Source organism: Arvicanthis niloticus, chromosome 2, assembly GCF_011762505.2.
Source record: "Arvicanthis niloticus isolate mArvNil1 chromosome 2, mArvNil1.pat.X, whole genome shotgun sequence".
NCBI classification, from domain to species: domain Eukaryota; kingdom Metazoa; phylum Chordata; class Mammalia; order Rodentia; family Muridae; genus Arvicanthis; species Arvicanthis niloticus.
In genome coordinates, this window is record NC_047659.1 from 64,835,078 (window position 1) to 64,854,275 (window position 19,198).

The 19,198-nt window shown below is 49.2% G+C and overlaps 1 protein-coding gene and 1 long non-coding RNA gene across 7 annotated transcripts; one reads left to right on the forward strand and one right to left on the reverse strand.

Moving 5' to 3' along the window:
• Positions 1-8,244: 8,244 nt before the first annotated feature.
• Positions 8,245-10,475, reverse strand: LOC143441366 (uncharacterized). Its single transcript, XR_013108699.1, has 2 exons — positions 10,188-10,475; positions 8,245-8,572 (listed from the first exon to the last, which is right to left on the reverse strand). It is a non-coding gene; the product is annotated as an uncharacterized LOC143441366 (long non-coding RNA).
• A 768-nt stretch (positions 10,476-11,243) lies between these two features.
• On the forward strand, positions 11,244-19,172 carry Pacsin3 (protein kinase C and casein kinase substrate in neurons 3). Of its 6 annotated transcripts, none has more exons than XM_034496064.2 (11): positions 11,268-11,393; positions 14,441-14,504; positions 14,728-14,818; positions 14,960-15,116; positions 15,664-15,899; positions 16,001-16,156; positions 17,169-17,344; positions 17,524-17,644; positions 17,752-17,888; positions 18,235-18,356; positions 18,660-19,172. In XM_034496064.2, the coding sequence occupies exons 3-11, from the start codon at positions 14,765-14,767 to the stop codon at positions 18,773-18,775; spliced, it is 1,275 nt and encodes a 424-aa protein (XP_034351955.1). In that variant the 5' UTR covers positions 11,268-11,393; positions 14,441-14,504; positions 14,728-14,764; the 3' UTR covers positions 18,776-19,172. The 6 variants fall into 6 exon arrangements, with proteins under 6 accessions (XP_034351960.1, XP_034351955.1, XP_034351959.1 ...); XM_034496068.2 differs by having other exon boundaries at positions 11,288-11,393; positions 14,445-14,504; XM_034496065.2 differs by lacking the exon at positions 11,268-11,393 and adding an exon at positions 11,742-12,054.
• Positions 19,173-19,198: the final 26 nt, after the last annotated feature.

Consider the following 19,198-nt stretch of genomic DNA (forward strand, 5'->3'; position numbering starts at 1 on the left):
ATTACTTTTCTAGCCGGGCAATGGTGGCACACACCTTTAATCCCAGCACTTGGGAGGCAGAGGCAAGTGGATTTCTGAGTTCTAGGCCAGCCTGGTCTACAGAGTGAGTTCCAGGACATCCAGGGCTACACAGAGAAACCCTGTCTCAAAAAACAAAAACCTAAAAATTACCTTTCTATCTATAATCCTAGTATTAAGAAAAGGCTGATGAAGGGAGATAGTGAATTTGAGACAGTAAGAGGTGGGGAGGGGAAAAAGAAGGAGGAGGAGGAAGAACAAGAGAAAAAAGAAAGGGAAGGGAAACTAAACACCACTGGGGAGATGGCACTGCTGTGAATATACTCAGTTCACAAGCACAAGGCCCTCGTGGGGCCCTGAGTCCAGATCTACAGCATTCACGTGTTAGAAACTGCGAATGGCCGAACATGCTTCTATCAACCCCAGTAGCACTGAGAGGTCAGATGGGTCCTGAGAGCCCACTGGCAGCAGCCTAGCAGAAACAGTAAGTTTCTGGCTCTTTGAGACCCAGTCTTACCTGAATAAGGCAGAGAGCAGAGGGAAAAAACACTTGAAGTCCTTCTCTGGCCTCTACACTTGGGAAATGAAGGCAGGAGGTTCAGGATCTCCAGGAATCTTTGGCTGCACAGTGAGTTTGTGGCCAGCCTGGGCTGTATGAGAACTTGTCTCCACAAAACTAAACGCACAAAAAAAAAATCTGAAACAAAAGTTTCTCTACTTAACCCTCCTAAAATAGTTGGTACATTTAAGTAACAATTAAAATTACTGTATTTTATTTCCTTCATCTTTTCTCAACTATTTTAAATTCCTCATTTTTATACAAGATTTATAAAAGTATATACTAAGAGACTAAGAGATTGCTAAATACACATGACATATAAGTAAATACACTTACATGCATTAGTGTTTTATATATATGTATTTTAAAAGCATATGTCACTATGACCAGCCCTGAAACTACATTTTGTCTTAAGGAAATTACACAAATATATATATATATATATATATATTTATGATGTTGGGCTGGGTAAGTACCTCAGTGGTACAGCATGTGCTTAGCGTGCATAAGGTGCTAGGTCCAATCCCCTACACCACTAAAACAAAATTACATGTACCCAATTTGAGGTAGCTTTGGAAATGTTAGACCACTGTGTAAAAACCTAAGCAAAAGAATAAATGAACACTTTCAGTGTTAACTGTGGTTAACTGAAGCACTGTCCACATACTAACTTAATATCCTGTCATGAAATAGCATGGTAAGCATGCCAGGGATCTCCAGGCAGCCAGATTTGCATAGCAATAGCCTCAAGGCTAAAATGATCTGTGTGAAGTACTTTGCAAACGGTAACGTGGTTACAAATAGTGGTTGTTATATAATCTTCTGACTAGGTGTTCTTTACTATAAGACCTGATAAAAGTGATAAAGAAGCTCTTGGTGGTTTTAAGAACCTTCCTCAGGGGATGGAAATATAGTTTAGTTGGCAAATTGTTTGCCTAGTGTGTGTGATGCTCTGAATCCAATCCCCAGTATCACATAAACTGGGTGTGGCGGTGCATACCTGTATGGTATAAGCGAGAGGATTAGAGTTCAGATCTTGGGGCTGGAGAGATGGCTCCATGGTTAAGACTGCTCTTCCAGAGGTCCTGAGTTCAATTCTCAGCAACCATATGGTCCTCACAAGTATTGATAATGGGGTCTGATACCCTCTTCTGGTAGGTCTGAAGAGAGCAATTGTGTGTTCACATACATAAACAAATCTAAAAAAAAAGTTTGGATCTTTATTGGCTACTCTATAGCAAGTTTATATTTGTCTTAGGGTTTCTACTACTGTGATAAAACAACATGATGTATGACAAGACTATTCCTGGGAAGATGCAACACACCCTAGGCATCCCATGACAGACATGGTAAAATCCACTGAGTTTTATTGGGATTCTTTAGGAATATGGGTGAAGGGTTACTTACAGAAACAGAAATGATTCTGTTTGAAATGACAGCTGCACCATCAAAACCCACCACCCAGCATCAATGAAAGCTCACAAAAGCTGGGTACCTGGGGCACACTGCACAACCTGTAGGCAAATTAACAGGTGGGAGAGTGTCCCTTTCAAGTGATACAGTTGATCTAAATATTCTCTGGGCATCTCGGCTGATGTCAGAGTGTCTTTTTTACATCCTCTGAGAAGGAGGAGGGGACCTAGTAAATCTGGTCAGTTTCAGGGACTTCCTGGCCAGGTGGTGGTGGCAAATGCCTTTAATCCCAGCACTTGGGAGGCAGAGGCAGGTGGATTTCTGAGTCAGGGACTTCCTGAAGCTATGTATTGTTTGTTTTGTGACAGAGTTTCTCTGGGTAACCGTGGATGCCCTAGAACTCACATTGTAGACCAGGTTGTCCTGAAACTCAGAAATCCCTTTGTCTCTGCTAGGATTAAAGGTGCATGGCACTAGGACCAGCCCTAAAATTATTTTGAGTTATTCTGCTTTAAGGAGTCTCCCTACAAGATGGATTGTTTCAATCTTAGAAGAAACAACTACAGAACACATTACCAAAACCAACTTACTTGGGAAAGAAAAGGGTTTATTTCCAGTCATATGTCTGTATCACAGTGGATCATTGAAAAAAGTCAGGGCAGTGGGGCATTGGGACAGTGAAGCAAGTGGTGGCACATGCCAGTAAACATGCCAGTAAACAAAGCACTGGGGAGAAAGGTGGGTCTCTGAGTCTGAGGCCAGCCTGGTCTACAGAGCCAGTTCTAGGACAGCCAAGGCTATGCAGAGAAACTCTGCCTCCTGAGGGCTGGGATTAAACGTATGTGCCACCACTGCCCTAACCTATAGGCCAGTCTATAGAGGTGTCTTCCCACTTGAGATTCCCTCTTCACAGATTGGTTTGTGTCAAGTTGACATAAAACTAACCAATAGGAGGTTCAAGGCCATTCTGAAGCGGGCAGGGAGGTACTTACTAGTAGGATAGCCCTCATGGCAGGGGTTGAATTCTGGCAGCGCCTTCTACTCTTCTGACCCAAATGGCAGCGCCTTCTACTCTTCTGACCCAAAGTTCTTTTCCAAGGACTGTAGAAATCCCAAATGACAGACAGAAAAACGCTCCTGTGACAGTGAAGAGCAGTTTTCTATGGGAGATGAGTCACATGTTTGTGGGACTAGGAGAACTGCATCTGCATTCCTTCCTGGTCCAGCTGTCCACTGCCCTGCTTTGGCTCCTGGCCTTACTATGACATAGTAACTCCAGGAGCATGCGACAATAACACTTTCCCAAGGTAAGTTTCTTAATGTAGAGGAAAGTGTGTTGTTCGCTTTGTTAGCTGTAGTCCTTATTGGTGAAACCTTTAGCCTGGTGGTGTATAGTGGTGGGCAATGTTGTGAATTTCACAGACTCTAGAATCACCTGAGAGCTGGGGTCCAGGTCCTGATGCCTTGACTTTCCCACCAAAACAGACTGTATTTTAAACTGTAAACAATAAGTCCTTTCTCTCTTAAGTTGTTTTTGTTAGAATATTTTATCATAGCATGAGAGGAGAGACTAAGAGTTGAAAAGATGGCTCAGCAGTTAAGATCACTTCCTGCTCCTCCAGAAGAACTGAGTTCAATACTTCGCCTCTCATCTGGTGTCTCACAACCACCTGTGAACTACAGCTCAACTGCCTGTAACTACAGCTCAACTGCAAGATGTCCCTCTTCTGGCCTCTGCGGGCACGTAGACACATGGCACACGTTCTCAAAATTATACACACATGCATTTATGTGCATTTTTATTTATAATAAAAATTTTTAAAAATCTTTTCAAGAAAGAAACTAGCTGGGCAGTAGTGGTGCATGCCTTTAATCCCAGCACTTGGGAGACAGAGGCAGGCAGATTTCTGAGTTCAAGGCCAGTCTGGTCTACAGAGTGAGTTTCAGGACAGCCAGTGCTACACAGAGAAACCCTGTCTCGAAAAACAAAACAAAAACAAGAAAGATAGACAGAGAGAGAGAGAGAGAGAGAGAGAGAGAGAGAGAGAGAGAGAGAGAGAGAAAGGAAGGAAGGAAGGAAGGAAGAAAGAAAAGAAACTAAGATCTGGGTTGTGGAATCTTAGCACTTGGGAGGCAGAGGCAGGAGGAGCTCTGAGTTCCAGGCCAGCCTGGTCTACATAGTGAATTCTAGGATAGCTAGGGCTACAAAGAGAAGCCCTGTCTCCAGAAACCAAAAAGAAAGAAAGAGAGGAAGTAAGAAAGAACGGATAAAAAGAAACTAAAGCAAGTGGTGTTTGTACAAATCCCTATATGTCCTCCTGAAATGTCAACTTCTGAGTGGGTTCACAGACACTATCCAGATTCATTTTGTTTCTATTTATGTATGTGCATCTTTGCTTTCATGTATCTAGGCATCATATGCATGCAGTGTCCAAGGGAGGAGAAAAGGGCACGGGACTCTCTAGAACTGGAGTAAAAATGGCTGTTAGCTGCTACATGGGTGCCGAGAATTGAATCCGGGTCCCCTGGAAGATCAAGAGGTACTTTAAACTACTGAGCCATTTATTTAGTTTCAGTTTTGAAACTGAATCTGATGTGGCTGGCCCAGGTGGGCTTTGAACTTGCCATATAGCCAAGTCTAATGTTGACTTCTTGATGCTCCCACCTTTAGCCCTCACACTTTGGGATTGCAGGCATCACCCATCTGGCTCAGACACAGTTATTGTTCCTTCTTTTCCCTTCATTCATAACTGTGCCTATTTCCTATGGGCTCAGAGCTGAAGCGTTTCATTATGATTACAGGCAGTCTAGACGGCCAAGCCACCTCTGCGTCGGCAGCACGAGGGCTTCTGCTCCATTATGCAAAGAGACACACTTATGAAACTTCGTGAGGAAAGCTTGTGAAAGCCGCCTGTCTTTAAAGCTCAAGAAGAATTTGATGTGCTTTCCAAGGTTAACAGTCTTGGCTTTCTAGCAAGCCTTGCACAGTGGTTTAACTGATTAGTTTCTGGAAAGATATGTGTACATCCTATTCCCCAGAGCCTGAGTGCTAACTCACTTGGAAAAAGTGTCTTGCAGATGTAATTAAGGATTTTAAAATGAGACCATGAAAGCCGGGAGTAGAAGTCCATGCCTGAAATTCTAACACACACTCCCATTATTATTTTTTAGATTTATTTTATTATTTGTAAAATATACATGTGGGTATGTGCATGTGAATAAAGTGACCTCAGAGGCCAGAGGAGGGCATCAGATCCCCTGGAGCTAAAGTTACAGAATTGCTCCTAACAGAGTTGCTGGAAACCAAACTTGGGTTTCACCTTTGTGAGAACTGTAAGAGGTTTTTTTTGGTTTTTTGTTTTGTTTTGTTTTTTTGGTTTTTGTTTTGTTTTGTTTTGTTTTTGGTTTTTCGAGACAGGGTTTCTCTGTGTAGCCCTGGCTGTCCTGGAACTCACTCTGTAGACCAGGCTGGCCTAGAACTCAGAAATCTGCCTGCCTCTGCCTCCCAAGTGCTGGGATTGAAGGCGTGCGCCACCACCGCCCAGCCGCTGTAAGAGTTTTCAATTACTAGACATCTTCTTAGCTTACCAGCCCCCTGTGATTATATTTTTGAGACAGGGTCTCATTGTAGCCCATGCGGGCCTCAAAATCACTGTGTGGTCAAGGATGCAGAAGTTAACACGAAAACACTACTAGCTAAGCCACAAACCTTATCATGTGTCCCCAAGTGTTACTAAGGTCCTACTCCAGGATCACAACTTCTGGGTCATACTGAAATGTATCTCATCACTTCAATCCATCCTCAATTCTTCCTTCCCCTTTCCTTCTCTTCCTCTCACCATTCCCTGCCTCTTTCCCTCACTCTTGTGGCCCCTTCCCCAATCAGATAGAATCTTGTTGCTATGTAGAAGATGCTAGCCTCAAACGTGTATGGAAAGGCTTCCTGTTTCTGCCTCACAAATTTTGGTAGTGCAGACATGAGTCACCACTGCTAGCTTTGCTTGCTTGTTTTTGTTTTTGTTTGGTCTCACTCTGTATAGCCCAGGCTGACCTCCAACTCAAGATGATCCCCCTGCCTCAGTCTCCCACATGCCATTAGCAAGTTCTGGAAGCCCTTTCCTTAAATTGCTTCTTCAGTCCATCCACACCTCAGCTCCACTGTCATCGAGATGGAGGAGGTCACTGTCCTTTCATCCTGGTATCTGCCGCAACCTCCTGTCTGGGCTTCCTACTTTTAGTCTCTCTCTGATCCACAGATCACTTAGCTTTATTGTGAAAAGAGCCAAGTAGTTAATATTTTAGGATCTGAAGACTACACAATCTCTGCTCCACCTTGGCCAATATAGTGAGAAAAGGACAAGAGACAATTTGTGTGTAAGTGAGCAAGGCTCACTTTATTTTTGAACACTAAAATTTTAATTTCATGTGGAATTTTCTGTTGAGTTTTATTTTTCAGGCATCCTTTAAGAACGTTAAAAAGCATTCTTTGGCCTGTGGACCATGCTAAGCCTCTGTCTGCTGATTCCTTAGTCCCTTTCTGTCCAGCACCCAAGACCAGTCAGCTCGCTCCTCCCTATGCTACTCCCAAGCCCCCTCCCCCAGGAAGAGACTCACAAAGCCTGGCAGTGTGTGGGTGTTGTGGCCTTCTACACTCTGTCACCATGCTCCACTATGCTACATTCCTTCCCGAAGGTCAAGGTCCCATTCAGGGTCGGTGTCCTCATCAGTCACCAGTCCTTCTGGAGTGCTCTTGGGTACATCTTCCCTTCACCTGGCTGTCATTTGGTGTTTGGGTTTTTGGGGAAAGACAGGACTGTGCTTCTAGAGTCTTCCTCACACTTTCCTAATGGAAATTATGCTCTATCTCCTATTAACACACAACTCCCCCCACCCCAGACGTTGCTTGTGCTAAACACACTTTTCACCTCTACTGAGCCTCACTCCCAGCCCTGCACTATCTTCCCCTCACCCATTTAAAATGTTTACCCCGGCCTGTAATTATGTATTATTTGATTTTACTGGAGATTTCCAGGAAGTTAGAGATTTTGTTTGATTTCTCCAAGTTGAAGGCTGAACACCCAGAGGGTATCTGGCACACTGGGGGCGTTCACAGAAAATGTGCTCAGTGAAAGGGTCATTGAGTATCATCACTGTTCAGCCACCGGGGCAGCCCCTCTCAGCAGAAGCCTCTCTCACACACACAAGCTGGAAGCTGAAGATGCCATGGTAGTTCCTGGCTACCTCCTGCCTGTCTGTGGTACCAACCAAAGGTTCTACCCTGAGCAAATTCCTACACTTGGAAAATGCTTTCTGCTCTGTAACCTGCTTTGCATTTCCTCTCTAGTGCCCTTCCTCTGCTGTTCTTCCTGTGAATCAGCCTTCTCTAATGAGGGTAACCCCTCACTCTCATAACTCCGACCAGTTTTTCCACCCGGATCTTAAAGGCATAGCAGTTAAATCAGATACATTACTCAGCTGCCTTTTAGGAATACTGGGGTAATATCCAGAGGCTTAGAGAAACCTGAGAAACAAAGCAGCCTTCAGAAGAGCCTCACCTTCCCTGGAGTCCTCTGTGTGCTGTGTTTCACCCTCCATAGGGAACTCCTTCCAGAGCTACGTTTTAGAAGGGTAAATCTGGGTAGAGTGTGTGTTTAGTATGTGTAAGGCCTGGGTTCCATCCCCCCAAGAAAAAACAGCTGCGGCAGGAAAATTGTTTGAGTCCAGGAGTTTGAGAATAGCTTTGGTAACATAAGGTGACCCACCCCCAACTAAAGAAAAGAATAAAATTCAATTCTTTGGATACACTAGCTACAATCCAAGTGCTCGGGAGCCATGTGTAGCTGGTGGCTACAAGTGGACAGCACAGCTGTGGGACCTTTCTACTGTTGCAGAAAATGTACCAAGCAGTGGTGGTGCATGCTTTTAAGCCCTGTGCTCGGGAGGCAGAGCCAGGTGGATCTCTGTGTGAGTACAAGGCTGCCCTGGTCTACAGAGCTAGTTCTAGGAGAGCCAGGGATATGCAGAAAAACCATCTTGAAAAAAAATTCTATTGGACATCTGAGTTTTAGACCCAAACCCTACAGACTACCCCTCACCAGTTTTCATTTTAATTACAGCGTTTGGCTGGGCCTAATGGCACACTGCTGTAATCCTACCCAACGGGGAGGTGGAGGCCAGTATCAGCTATGTCACCAGCCTTCAAAGGCAGCCCGAGCTATGAGACCTTGTCTTATAAAACAAACAACATTGCAGAATTTACACATAAGTACATTAATTTATTTTCAGTGCTTGGAATTAACCACAAGTCTTCATGTGCTGAGAAAGCTTTCCACCAACTGCTGAGCCACACCTCAGCATCTCGATGCGACTCCTCCAACATGTCAACTTGAGACTCCAATCCCAGACATAGCTTCCAAAATCAGTCTGGTGTATTTCCTCTCCAAACAGTGTTCTGCATTTTCTTTCCACTTAACGGTATCTTGGAGATCGTCATATGAGAATATGTGTATATCAGGCTGAGGTGGAGCTTAGGAGCAGAGCATTTGCATAGCAGAAACAGAGCTCTGAGTTTGAACTTCAGCACTGCAAATAGAATATTTAATTAAAAAATATATTCCCTCTGTTCTGGAATAGTAGAATAACCCTCAGCTTTATCTATTCATCAATGATGGGCATTCGAACCTCATTTTCTTGGATTTTGTATAGTGCTCTATACAAACATCCGGGCACTTCTGTCTCTATTTGTACACATTTGTCTGTGGTAGATGTTAAATAGTGGAATTGCTGGGTCATAGAATCACAGACTAACACCACTGGGGCTCGGCACACCCTATTGCTCCTGCCTAGAACACCTCTCTCCATGACTAACTGCTGCTCATCAAGCCCAGCCAAGTATTGTGCTTTTGTGTAAGGTGGTCCTTCCTGCCTCGGTTTACTTGTGGGACTGTCCCTCCACATCTTTCATTGTTGTATACATAGGGCTCAGCCTTATTTCTCTATATATTCCCAAAACCTGGTATAGGGTTTAGCATAAAGCAAAATCCAAATGTTTTCTCAGGTGAATAAACAAACAAATGAAGGCTCAGTGGTTAGGACATTCCAGAAATTCAAGGTGAGGCTGAGTGTCCTGAAAGTTGGCTGTAGAACACCCTGCCACCTGGTACTCTGAGCCAAGTGGCTTCTTGCTGGGTTTCTGGCTTTGGCCCTCTGTGCCTGGGCATCTGATCTTGAACTGAAGCACTGTGTAAGGGGTCTGTTCATAGGGCATGGAAACCTGAGCCCCTTGGGGAGTAGGAGCTGAGAGCTGGGTTCTGAGCACATGTCTGTTTCCTTTCATCTACAGCTCACAATGTTCTGTCCTTTGCCCCCTCCCAGTACCTTTGGGACAATTAAGATCAACTGCAACATTTCTGCTTTCCGATTCCAGATTTGAACCCAAGGGAAGCCAGATGTTTTCCACTGTACATACTCTTCTCCCTGTGGTCTGATGAACAGCCTTGTTTCCCAAGCCTCTATATCCTGACTTCCTCACATCCCAGAGCCTGGCTGCCAACTTTATTTTTAATGAGGTTTTAATAGGCTGCTTCTGTAATTAATTTCATTCTTGTATTTTCACACATTCTGTCTAGGTGCCTAAACGCCCCCAGGCGCTAGGTGTGATGTTAACTGATTCCAGATACTGCAGAGCACCAAGGCTGTGATGAGACATTTCCCAAGCCCCTCTCATTTGCAGTTGTTTAGCAATCATTAATTAACTGGGGCACACGGCCCAGTGGCCCAGTGATAGGTCAGCTGGGTTACCTGTCAGGTTTTATAGAGGCAGAGACAGATAAAGAAAAAAGATTTGACCAAGCCTTGAAAGAGTGGGTGTTGAAATTGGTTTCAGAAACCACAACCTCAGGTTTCAAATCTCCTATTCGCGATTTGCTACACCCGCACCGCCAGAGTCCCCAGGCCACGGGTGACACGCATCAACTAAAAGAGGCAACTAAAAGAGACAGTTTCATGCTCCTATGTTAGCCTCCAACAGTTGGTGTCACTCCTAAGTTACCGTTGTCCTCAGCAGCCCCTCTTTCTATCTTGTGAGTGGACTCTACTGAGCAAAGAATACGTCAGTGATTCCTTCCAGATTTAGAAACAACACGATTTTGCTATTTTTAAAGTTGTCTTTTAAAAATCCGCGCGCACACGTACTCACACTTCTAAGGGAGTGGAGGGGGCTGAGTTGGAAATGTGTGTTCTGGAAAGAGCAGCTAGGCTGGTTGCTTCCCAGAGCGCGCACGGTCCCCTAAGGAGCGGTCCCTTGGGCTCTCCAACCCGGAGTGAACTGTGACTCCTGGACCCCTGAGCACCAGAGGCTGGGACCCTGCTGGCCCGTTCCCTCCTGTCTCTCGGGTCCGGGGCACCACTGCTGGGTCACCCGGCTCAGAAGGGAGCAGGAGGGCGGCAACGCCGAGCAGGTGGCGATTAGGTCAGCCTCAGAACATTCTTGGACCGCTCCAGTGGATATAAATAACAGACCCACAGGCTCTGAAATCCCGAGAGGTTGGGGGTGGGGCAGTGAAGAACGGATCTATTTGGGGTGGGGTGGCATCGTGAGGATTCGGGAAAAGTCTACACTGAACTAGGAGGTGAGACCAAGAAATTTAAAGATGAGTTGAGATACAAAATCTGAAACTGTGAACACGGAGGAGGAGGAAGAGGAGAAGGAGGAGGAGGAAGAGTTCGTGTTTTTTGTCCCACCCAACCGCGTGTTTGCCTCAGGTCTCGGAATGCGCGCTAGAACTGCACGCAGAGCTGCTCTAGGTAGAAATGGCTTTTCTAGTCTCGCTTCTGCAGGACTAGAGATCTTGGGCAAACCGCTGAAGGTATCTCTAAGCCTCATTCATGTCAGTGTGAATCAAACATTTACAAGGAGTGGGTAGTTGTGAACCTGTCTCCCCGTAGCTAAAGTCTAAGAAAGGTGTTCTCAGCAAAGAATGTAATGCAGCATTGTCCCTGTATCCCACCTCAGTGATTAGTGTGCAAGTTCCCGCTCACTCCCACCAGCGTCCCAGGCTCTGGAAAGGTCGGAGAGCGACAAAGCTCAAATCTAGTTCTCTAGTAGCCTCGCTACGCCACCTTAGACTATTGGCTCTGGCTCTCTCTGCATCATGGAGAACAGATCCTATGGCTTGCATTCCGAGCCACCTGGCACGGGGATGCCTGCAGTCCCCGCCGCGGGGATGCTGTCGGTGGGGTTGGGGCGGCGGCTCCGAGGAGAGGGCGGGCCCGGGGGGCCGGGCTTCCCGGGGGAGGGCCCGAAGCGCTCCAGGAGGCGGTGGCCGGGACCCGGGAGTGGTAGGACTCCGGACCGAGCGTGGTCAGAGCCCCCTAACCCACCGAGGGCCCCTGAGAGGACACGGTAAGTGCTTAGGAGGGGATGCTGGGAGACACGGCAGTGGCGCGGTGGCTCTAGCTCGCTCTTTGGTCCTCCGACTCCTGAAGTTGGCAATGGGACGGACTCCCGCGCGGGAGACCCCGGCCATTGGCTGCCACTGAGCGCAAGGCCATCTCATCTCCTACGCTAATTAGGCGTTTCTTCAGGCCAGTCAGGGGAAATGGGGCGTCCACGCTGGAGGAGCAAGTGATCTCTTGGGGCCCCTTGAGGGTCCCAAACTGCTCTCCTCGCGCCCGTTCTGGAGCCCTAGAAGGGGCCTCTGTAAAAAGCCCGCCCCCCCCGCCCCTTCGCGCCACCATCTGTATGGCTAACCCTAGTAGGCAGCTCCCCTTCTCTGCCGCAGTAACCAGCTGGCCCCACCTCCCCACCGAGACCAAGTTCAACAAGTTTGTCCAAGAAGTCCTAGAGCCTCCATGTCTAGGCCTGGCTATGCCTATCCGTGTGGCTGGCTCTACCGGCTTGGAGTTGTTCAACACCGAGCCTTCTGGGATTCGGAGGTGGTTTGTCGGGTGGTGTTGTCTATAAGGGTGGAGGCCAAAGACCGGCAGCCCCTGGGTTCTGTGATTTGGTGTGGAGGCTCGAGGTTAGGAGTGCGTCATCAGCGAGCAGGCACCTCAGCCGGCAGGTCGGGTTTCCAAAAGTGCCCCTTTGTTATGCCCCTCCCTGCTTTGCCTCCTCCCCCTTTCTCTGAGCCACCCCCTCCTCCAGCCTTCCAAAAGACTGTGCCAGTCTCTTGATTTTAAGTGCCCCTCTCTGGATCAGCAACCAGCCCCTCCTGCACCTCCAAATTCTAGATCTACAGGCTGGCTGGGAGAGGCTGCTGGGGAAGCCCTTGGGCGCAGCCTGTGACTCAGGATATAGGACTGGGCTGGGCAGGGTGGCTTTGCTCTCTTTCAGGCCTGTGTCCCCAGCTACTGGAAAAGGGTGGGGGCTGACTTATGTGTAAGAGAGGATTGAGGCAGAAGCCTTTGAAGCTCAGGTGGGGAGAGTGGGCTCTGTCCTGAAGCCCAGAACTCCCAGTTCAGCATTAGCGGCTGAGAAGAGACCCTACCAGTGTCCCAGAAGCCTCTGATAGGCTAGGAGGAGAGCCTGGGCTGGAAAGCTTTTAACTACCTGTTCTTGCTCTCGGAGCTCTTGCTGTGGTAGAATGTGTTTACTCAGATGTGGGTCTCTGCTAATGTCAGGAGGCACAGGATGCCAATCCTCCTCAACAGGGACCAAGGTGCCAGGACCCAGAGCTGGATGAAGCTGGGGTGCTGAGCCTGGCTGTGCCTGGGGCTCCAGCTTGTGTTTGCTCTGTGAGGCCTGAGGGAGCGGTGCCAGCACTATACACACAGCCTGCTCTGTTCTGGGGCCAGGGAAAAGGAACGGGTTGGGGGCATTTCTCCTGGGAGCCAGGAGCAGGGAGACTGGAGTAGGCAGGGGCCCCAGGTCCTGGATGGTTCACTGGGGCAGCTCCAAAGGCCCAATGATTTATAATTACTATTCTACTCCCTTACCCCTCAATCTGGCTGGCAAGCCATTCTGGACAAGTGGGGCTAACTCAAGAGGAAACAAGGTGGGGATCTAATGGAGCCTGGGGGCAGTTTGCTCTGTGTTCAGGGATCTTCATTGCCTGTAGGCTAATGGGGTCCCAGGGAAGAGGCAGGTCGCCCTCCTGCCAGCAGAAGTAGGAAGTCAGCTTAGACCGGGCTTTTCTCAGAGCTGCTGTAGCCAGCAGCTTTTCTGGTCTTCAGATGGGACATCTTCTTTCCTTTTTGGTGCTGATGATGGACCGAACCTCTGGCCTCAAGTATGTCCTATCTCTGAGCTATGCCTCCAGTCCCTTGTTTTCTGATTTAGTTGCTACCAACTCTAGTTCCCTGGGGGTATTGTGAACTGAAACTGCAGAAGTCTGTCAATGACTTCACACAGACCCAGTCACAACTTGTGGGATGTATAGTGAGTGGGACTAGGAACATGGGCTATGGGAAGTTTGGAGTTTTGAGAATGAGTAGAGGTTTACTAGTTTAGAGAGCATTGTGTCAGAGTCCTGCTTTGGTTGATGCAATGTCATACTCTTGTCCTCTTGACCCAACTGTCCCTTAGGCCTTGAGATATCTCAGGGAAGAAAACAATTTCCTTCTATGGACTAAGAGTCAGTAGGTACTGGGGAGAGCTGAGACCTTACCTGAAGGCAAGAGGCTGCATGTCACTCTGTCCTCTAGTGGCAGGGAGGGAGGGAGGAAGGGGGAGAGGGAGGGACGGAGAGAGAGAGAGAGAGAGAGGGAGAGAGAGAGAGAGAGAGAGAGAGAGAGAGAGAGAGAGAGAGAGAGAGAAAGAAACTGACTCTGAATGACTCTGGGGTAAATTTTCAATTTCACTTTGCTCCTCTGGCTGTGTGGCTTGATGGCTGTTCATGATGCCCCACCCTGGGCTTTTTGAAATCAGAATGGAATTGTTATCTCAGGTCCCTTTAGGACACTTCTGGATGTTGTGTGGTGGTTGGGGGCTGGCGAGTGTCTCCTTATGAATGATGGATCTTTCAAGTGTTTAGGGTTCATTGCCTAGTTTTGAGTTTTACATCAGCCATAGCATGGACGCTCACTAGGTGGGGGAATTTCCACCTCAGAGTGAGCCGAGGCTCCCTTAGGGCAGTAAAACACAGTTGTCCATGACGGGGCCCAGGCCTTCTGGGTCTCTTCCCACTCTGCTCAGTGTGGACAGTTGCTGGGCTGTGACAGGATACCTCCTCACTTGGACTGGTTTGTTCATGGGGTTGCCTTGTCATCTAAGGGGCCTAGTTAGGCAAGAGTTCTCTTCTCATCTAAAGTAGGAGTGTGGGGCTTTCTGCCTGCCACCCACCCCTGTCTGTCACCTAATCCCTTGCTGGATTGTGTGACCGGTCTGGCATTCTCGGCCTGGAATCTGGCACTTCTGACAGCAGTTGCTATATTGGGGGTACTGGGCACCGCCCTGGACACTGGAGGCTCCCACTCTTTACTCCCTTCTGTGCTCTTGTTAACGTCAAGACAGAGTCATAGTGGCAGCTTGGAGACTTGGACACGGGTCCTTGAAGTGATCTGGAGACCCCAGGTATGTAGAGGATGGACTGAGATGGGTAGATCCAGAGGGAGAAGGGAACTTGGAAGCTGCCATCTTTGTCTTTGCCTCTCTCCTGGCTTCTCTGGGGACTTCTAACTCTTTGTTGCTCGGCCATTCCTCTGCTCGTTCCTTGGGTGGTACTTTGGACTATTAGGCCTTTTCCCAGCCCCCAACCTTAGGTCTCACTTTTTGCTTAATTACCTGCCCTCCACAGCATCACATCCGCCACCATTCCGTGCTGCAGGGATACCATGGCCCCAGAAGAGGACGCTGGAGGGGAGGTCTTAGGGGGCAGTTTCTGGGAGGTAAGTGGTTGGGAACTGGGTTTAGAGTGGCAGTAAACTGTTCCTCTCTTTCTGGGCTCAGCCACCTGTCCAGGGAGTAGCCTAGTTATCAGCCCCAGCTGGAAAGGGGGCTGATAAAGCCATCTTTCCTCTGTGCTCCAGGCTGGCAACTACAGACGGACGGTGCAGAGGGTTGAGGATGGGCACAGGCTGTGTGGGGACCTGGTTAGCTGCTTCCAAGAACGTGCCCGAATTGAGAAGGCCTATGCCCAGCAGCTGGCTGACTGGGCCCGGAAGTGGAGGGGTGCTGTCGAGAAGGGTGAGCCAGTATGCAGGCCTACCAAAGGCCTCACAGGTTGTGAGGGTGAGAGCCTCAGAATAGCCTCTTGAGGTTTTGTGGGTACTGGGGATGGAATTTAAGACATCAAGCATGCATGACAAGAGGGGTCTGTCTTCCTCGTCCACCTGTTTTCTAGAACAGAAATGAAGGTCAGAGAAGGGACTTGGCTGAAGTCACAGCTAGAAAAAGCTAAATGTGGAGTGTAGGTCTTTTATCTGGGTGGAAAGATCCCAGGCACATAGAGTTTGTGCGGCAGACTTGGCTTTACTCTGCTTTGAACACGTTAACCTAACTTCTCTAGGTTAGTTGTTTGTTTTTGCCCCTTCCATTGAGGAGAGGATTCATGAGATCGCTCGAGTCGGGGCTGAGTAGGGAATCCTAACGCAGCACTTGACATTGCTGCTCCTCAGCTTTGCACCCCAACTCCTACCACGCCCCTGTCTGGCACCCAGAGCAGGATTTGGGGAGAGGGGAAGGTCGTATTCAAGATAGCAACCCCACCTGGCCCAAGCTCATCCCTCTGCAGGCCCACAATACGGCACTCTGGAGAAGGCCTGGCATGCCTTCTTCACTGCGGCTGAGCGGCTGAGCGAGCTGCACTTGGAAGTGAGGGAGAAGTTGCATGGTCCAGACAGCGAGCGAGTGCGGACCTGGCAGCGCGGGGCTTTCCACCGGCCAGTGCTGGGGGGCTTTCGGGAAAGCCGGGCTGCAGAGGATGGTTTCCGTAAGGCCCAGAAGCCCTGGCTAAAGAGGCTGAAGGAGGTGAGGCCAGGAGCAGTGCTTACTGGAGGCAGGCACCTTCCAGGTCTGCACGGGACCAGGGTGTGGTGTCTAGGATTCTGAGTTGTTCTCGTGCTTGTTAGGTTGAGGCTTCTAAGAAGAGCTACCACACAGCCCGCAAGGATGAGAAGACAGCCCAGACCCGGGAGAGCCACGCGAAGGCAGACAGCTCCATGTCCCAGGAGCAGCTTCGAAAATTACAGGAGCGGGTGGGACGCTGCACCAAGGAGGCAGAGAAGGTACGGTCCCCTAGCAAAGCTTTCTGGAGCCTTCTCAGACCCTAGGCTCTTCCTGCTCTAATTCCCGATGCCACCCCTTCTTGAGATGATTATTTAACACTAAAACTTGGGCTGGGCGTTGGGGTGCACACTTTAATACTAGCACTCAGAAAGCAGAGGCAGGATTTCTATAGGTTCAAGGCTAGCCTGGTCTATATAGAGGCTAGCCCTGTCTACATGAAGTTCCAGGCCAACAGAGGCTACTGTAGTGAGGCCCTGTCTCAACAAACAAACAAACAGGAGGACCTTAGGCCTGAGGAGATAGCTTAGTTGGTGAAGTGCTGGTTGTGAAGGTAGAAGCTCGGGGAGGCAGCTGGAGTGGGAAAGGGTGCTGTCAGAGTGGGTGTGTGCCGGGAACGGGTGGGACAGGTGGATTCCTGGACCTGGATGGCCAGCTTGTCTAAGGGCTTTGTACAACTGAGGAAGGCGCGCCATGTTGACATTCTGCCTCCAACACATACACATGCACGCACATACACAGAGAAACATGAGGACATTCGATGTTTGATCCAGGAGAGGAATGGGATTTTGAAAAAAAGCATTTTCTTTTTTTAACCCAAGAAAGTTTTGGCTGGGTTTCCGGCAGCTGGGGACTCAGTTGCCTGGAATCAGTTCTCATATTGCATACTCTGTCCCCTGCCCCAGTGCCCTTCTCTCTAGCATTCCGTCCTCCCTGAGGGGTGTCATTTCTATAACACCTCTTCCAGGAAGCCTACTTTGATTTATCTCACCTTATCACCTAGATTGACCCTGTCTTGCGCTCCATCCAGATTCTTCTAGGTGTTTATTTGTGTGTCACTTCCCTTATTAGGCTGCTTCTGTCAGTCCCTGAGGGTAGGAAGTGAGTTTCAGGCCTGACTGCCCCTGGTGGCTAGCTTCAGGTCTAGCCTGTGGCTATACTCAGTGAATACTGGTGCAGGCCTGAGTGGTAGAAGGCAGTCTGTCCTCACTGCCTCCCTTCTTTCTCACCCAGATGAAAACCCAGTATGAACAGACCCTGGCAGAGCTAAATCGCTATACCCCACGCTACATGGAGGACATGGAGCAGGCCTTTGAGAGCTGCCAGGCTGCTGAGCGGCAGCGACTTCTCTTCTTCAAAGATGTGTTACTCACCTTGCATCAGCACCTTGACCTCTCCAGTAGTGACAAGTACGGCCAGCACACTCCCCTGACCTCTGGGTGACAAGTACAGCCAGCACACTCCCCTGACCTCTCCAGTAGTGACAAGAATGGCCAGCACACTCCCCTGACCTCTGGGTTTTGGTTGGGCTGCATGACTTGAAGTTCTAGGGGCTTTGGCCTTCCCTGTCTAACTGAGTGCCTCATAGGTTCCATGAACTCCATCGAGACCTGCAGCAGGGCATCGAGTCTGCCAGTGATGAAGAAGACCTGCGCTGGTGGCGTAGCACACATGGGCCTGGCATGGCCATGAACTGGCCACAATTTGAGGCAGGTGTTATAGGCTGGATGGGACTTGGGTTGGGCTCAGTGTGGGTCCCAAAAGGATGACAAGGTTGTGATGAAGTCCGTGAAGGTGGTCCAAAATCTCTCCACAGGAATGGTCCTTAGACACACAGAGAGCCATCAGCCGGAAGGAGAAGGGTGGCCGGAGCCCTGATGAGGTTACTCTGACCAGCATTGTACCTACAAGAGATGGCACGGCTCCCCCACCCCGGTCCCCGTCATCCCCAGGGTGAGGGCTGAGATCCTGGTCAAAACAAAGACGCAGCTCCGTTGCTTGTTCCCACCACTTCTTCCCCATCACATCAGTACCTGAGGGTCACCATGGGAGAGTTAATTCCACAGAAGTTTAGATTTGCTCCATGGTCCAGTGTCCATCACAGTTTGTCTATATAACAGCCCTATGCACAGAGTTGGACCTGCATTCACAGTAGTGAGTGACAGCAGTATGACTGTTCATTCAGCTCCTTCCCACCCACCTCATTAGCGATCCTCCAGGTGGCAAAGCCCTTTGTCTGGCGTACTGGATACAGTCGGTCTTGTGCCCTGAGTTGCCCCCTTGTGTTTTCCCTCTCTAGTAGTGGGCAGGACGAGGACTGGTCAGATGAGGAGAGTCCCCGGAAAGCTGCCACTGGGGTGAGGGTGAGGGCACTTTATGACTACGCAGGTCAGGAAGCTGATGAGCTGAGCTTCCGCGCAGGTATGCTGGGGCCCTTTCATGTTCCTCCCCATTTCAGCCCATCCTACCTGCTAGAGCAGGGCTGTAGAAAAGCAAAGCCAGAGACTCCATTCTCAAGGGCTGCTCAGGGTCCAGCTGTAGACTGACAGTTGCTTCCGTGGGGTCTAAGGTTGGGTGGCTTTTCCTGGCTGTGTCCTATCCTGGTCTGAGTTGGGTATCCTCCAGTTTGTAGGCCCTTGTGCTATCCCATCCCCCAGTCCGTGACCTAGTTTTGAGACCAGTGAAGCCAGTGCCTTTGGCAGTGACTGATTTCTCTCTCTCCAGGGGAGGAGCTGCTGAAGATGAGTGAGGAGGATGAGCAGGGCTGGTGCCAGGGCCAGCTGCAGAGTGGCCGCATTGGTCTGTACCCTGCCAATTATGTAGAATGTGTGGGCGCCTGAGTGCCCTGACAGCCCTACAACGGTGTCTCTCTAACCTGGGCCAGAGCTCAACCCTTCCTGGATTTCTGGACCTGAAGGCCCTGAACCATATGCTGCTGCTGTCCCTCTGTTCCCACAGGAGGAAGTCTTCCCCACAGACCCTATGAAGGGAAGGGGTCTGTGTCTAGAAAGAGGACAACAGAGTTTAGGTTGAGGGCAGGTTGGGAGGTTGGAATGACAGAGGGTTGAGAGGTGCCTGAGCCTCCCCAGGAGCAGGGGGATCCAGTTCCTAAACTGTTTAAGTTCTTGGGGTGAGGTTGGGGAGAATGTAGTTTGGGGCTAGCAGCACCTTCTTTTGTGACTTCTTGTAGTGTGTATTAAATTTGATCAAGAATAAAAACCCCACCAAGTGTTGTGAGCATCTTTTGATACCCCACTCTTGCT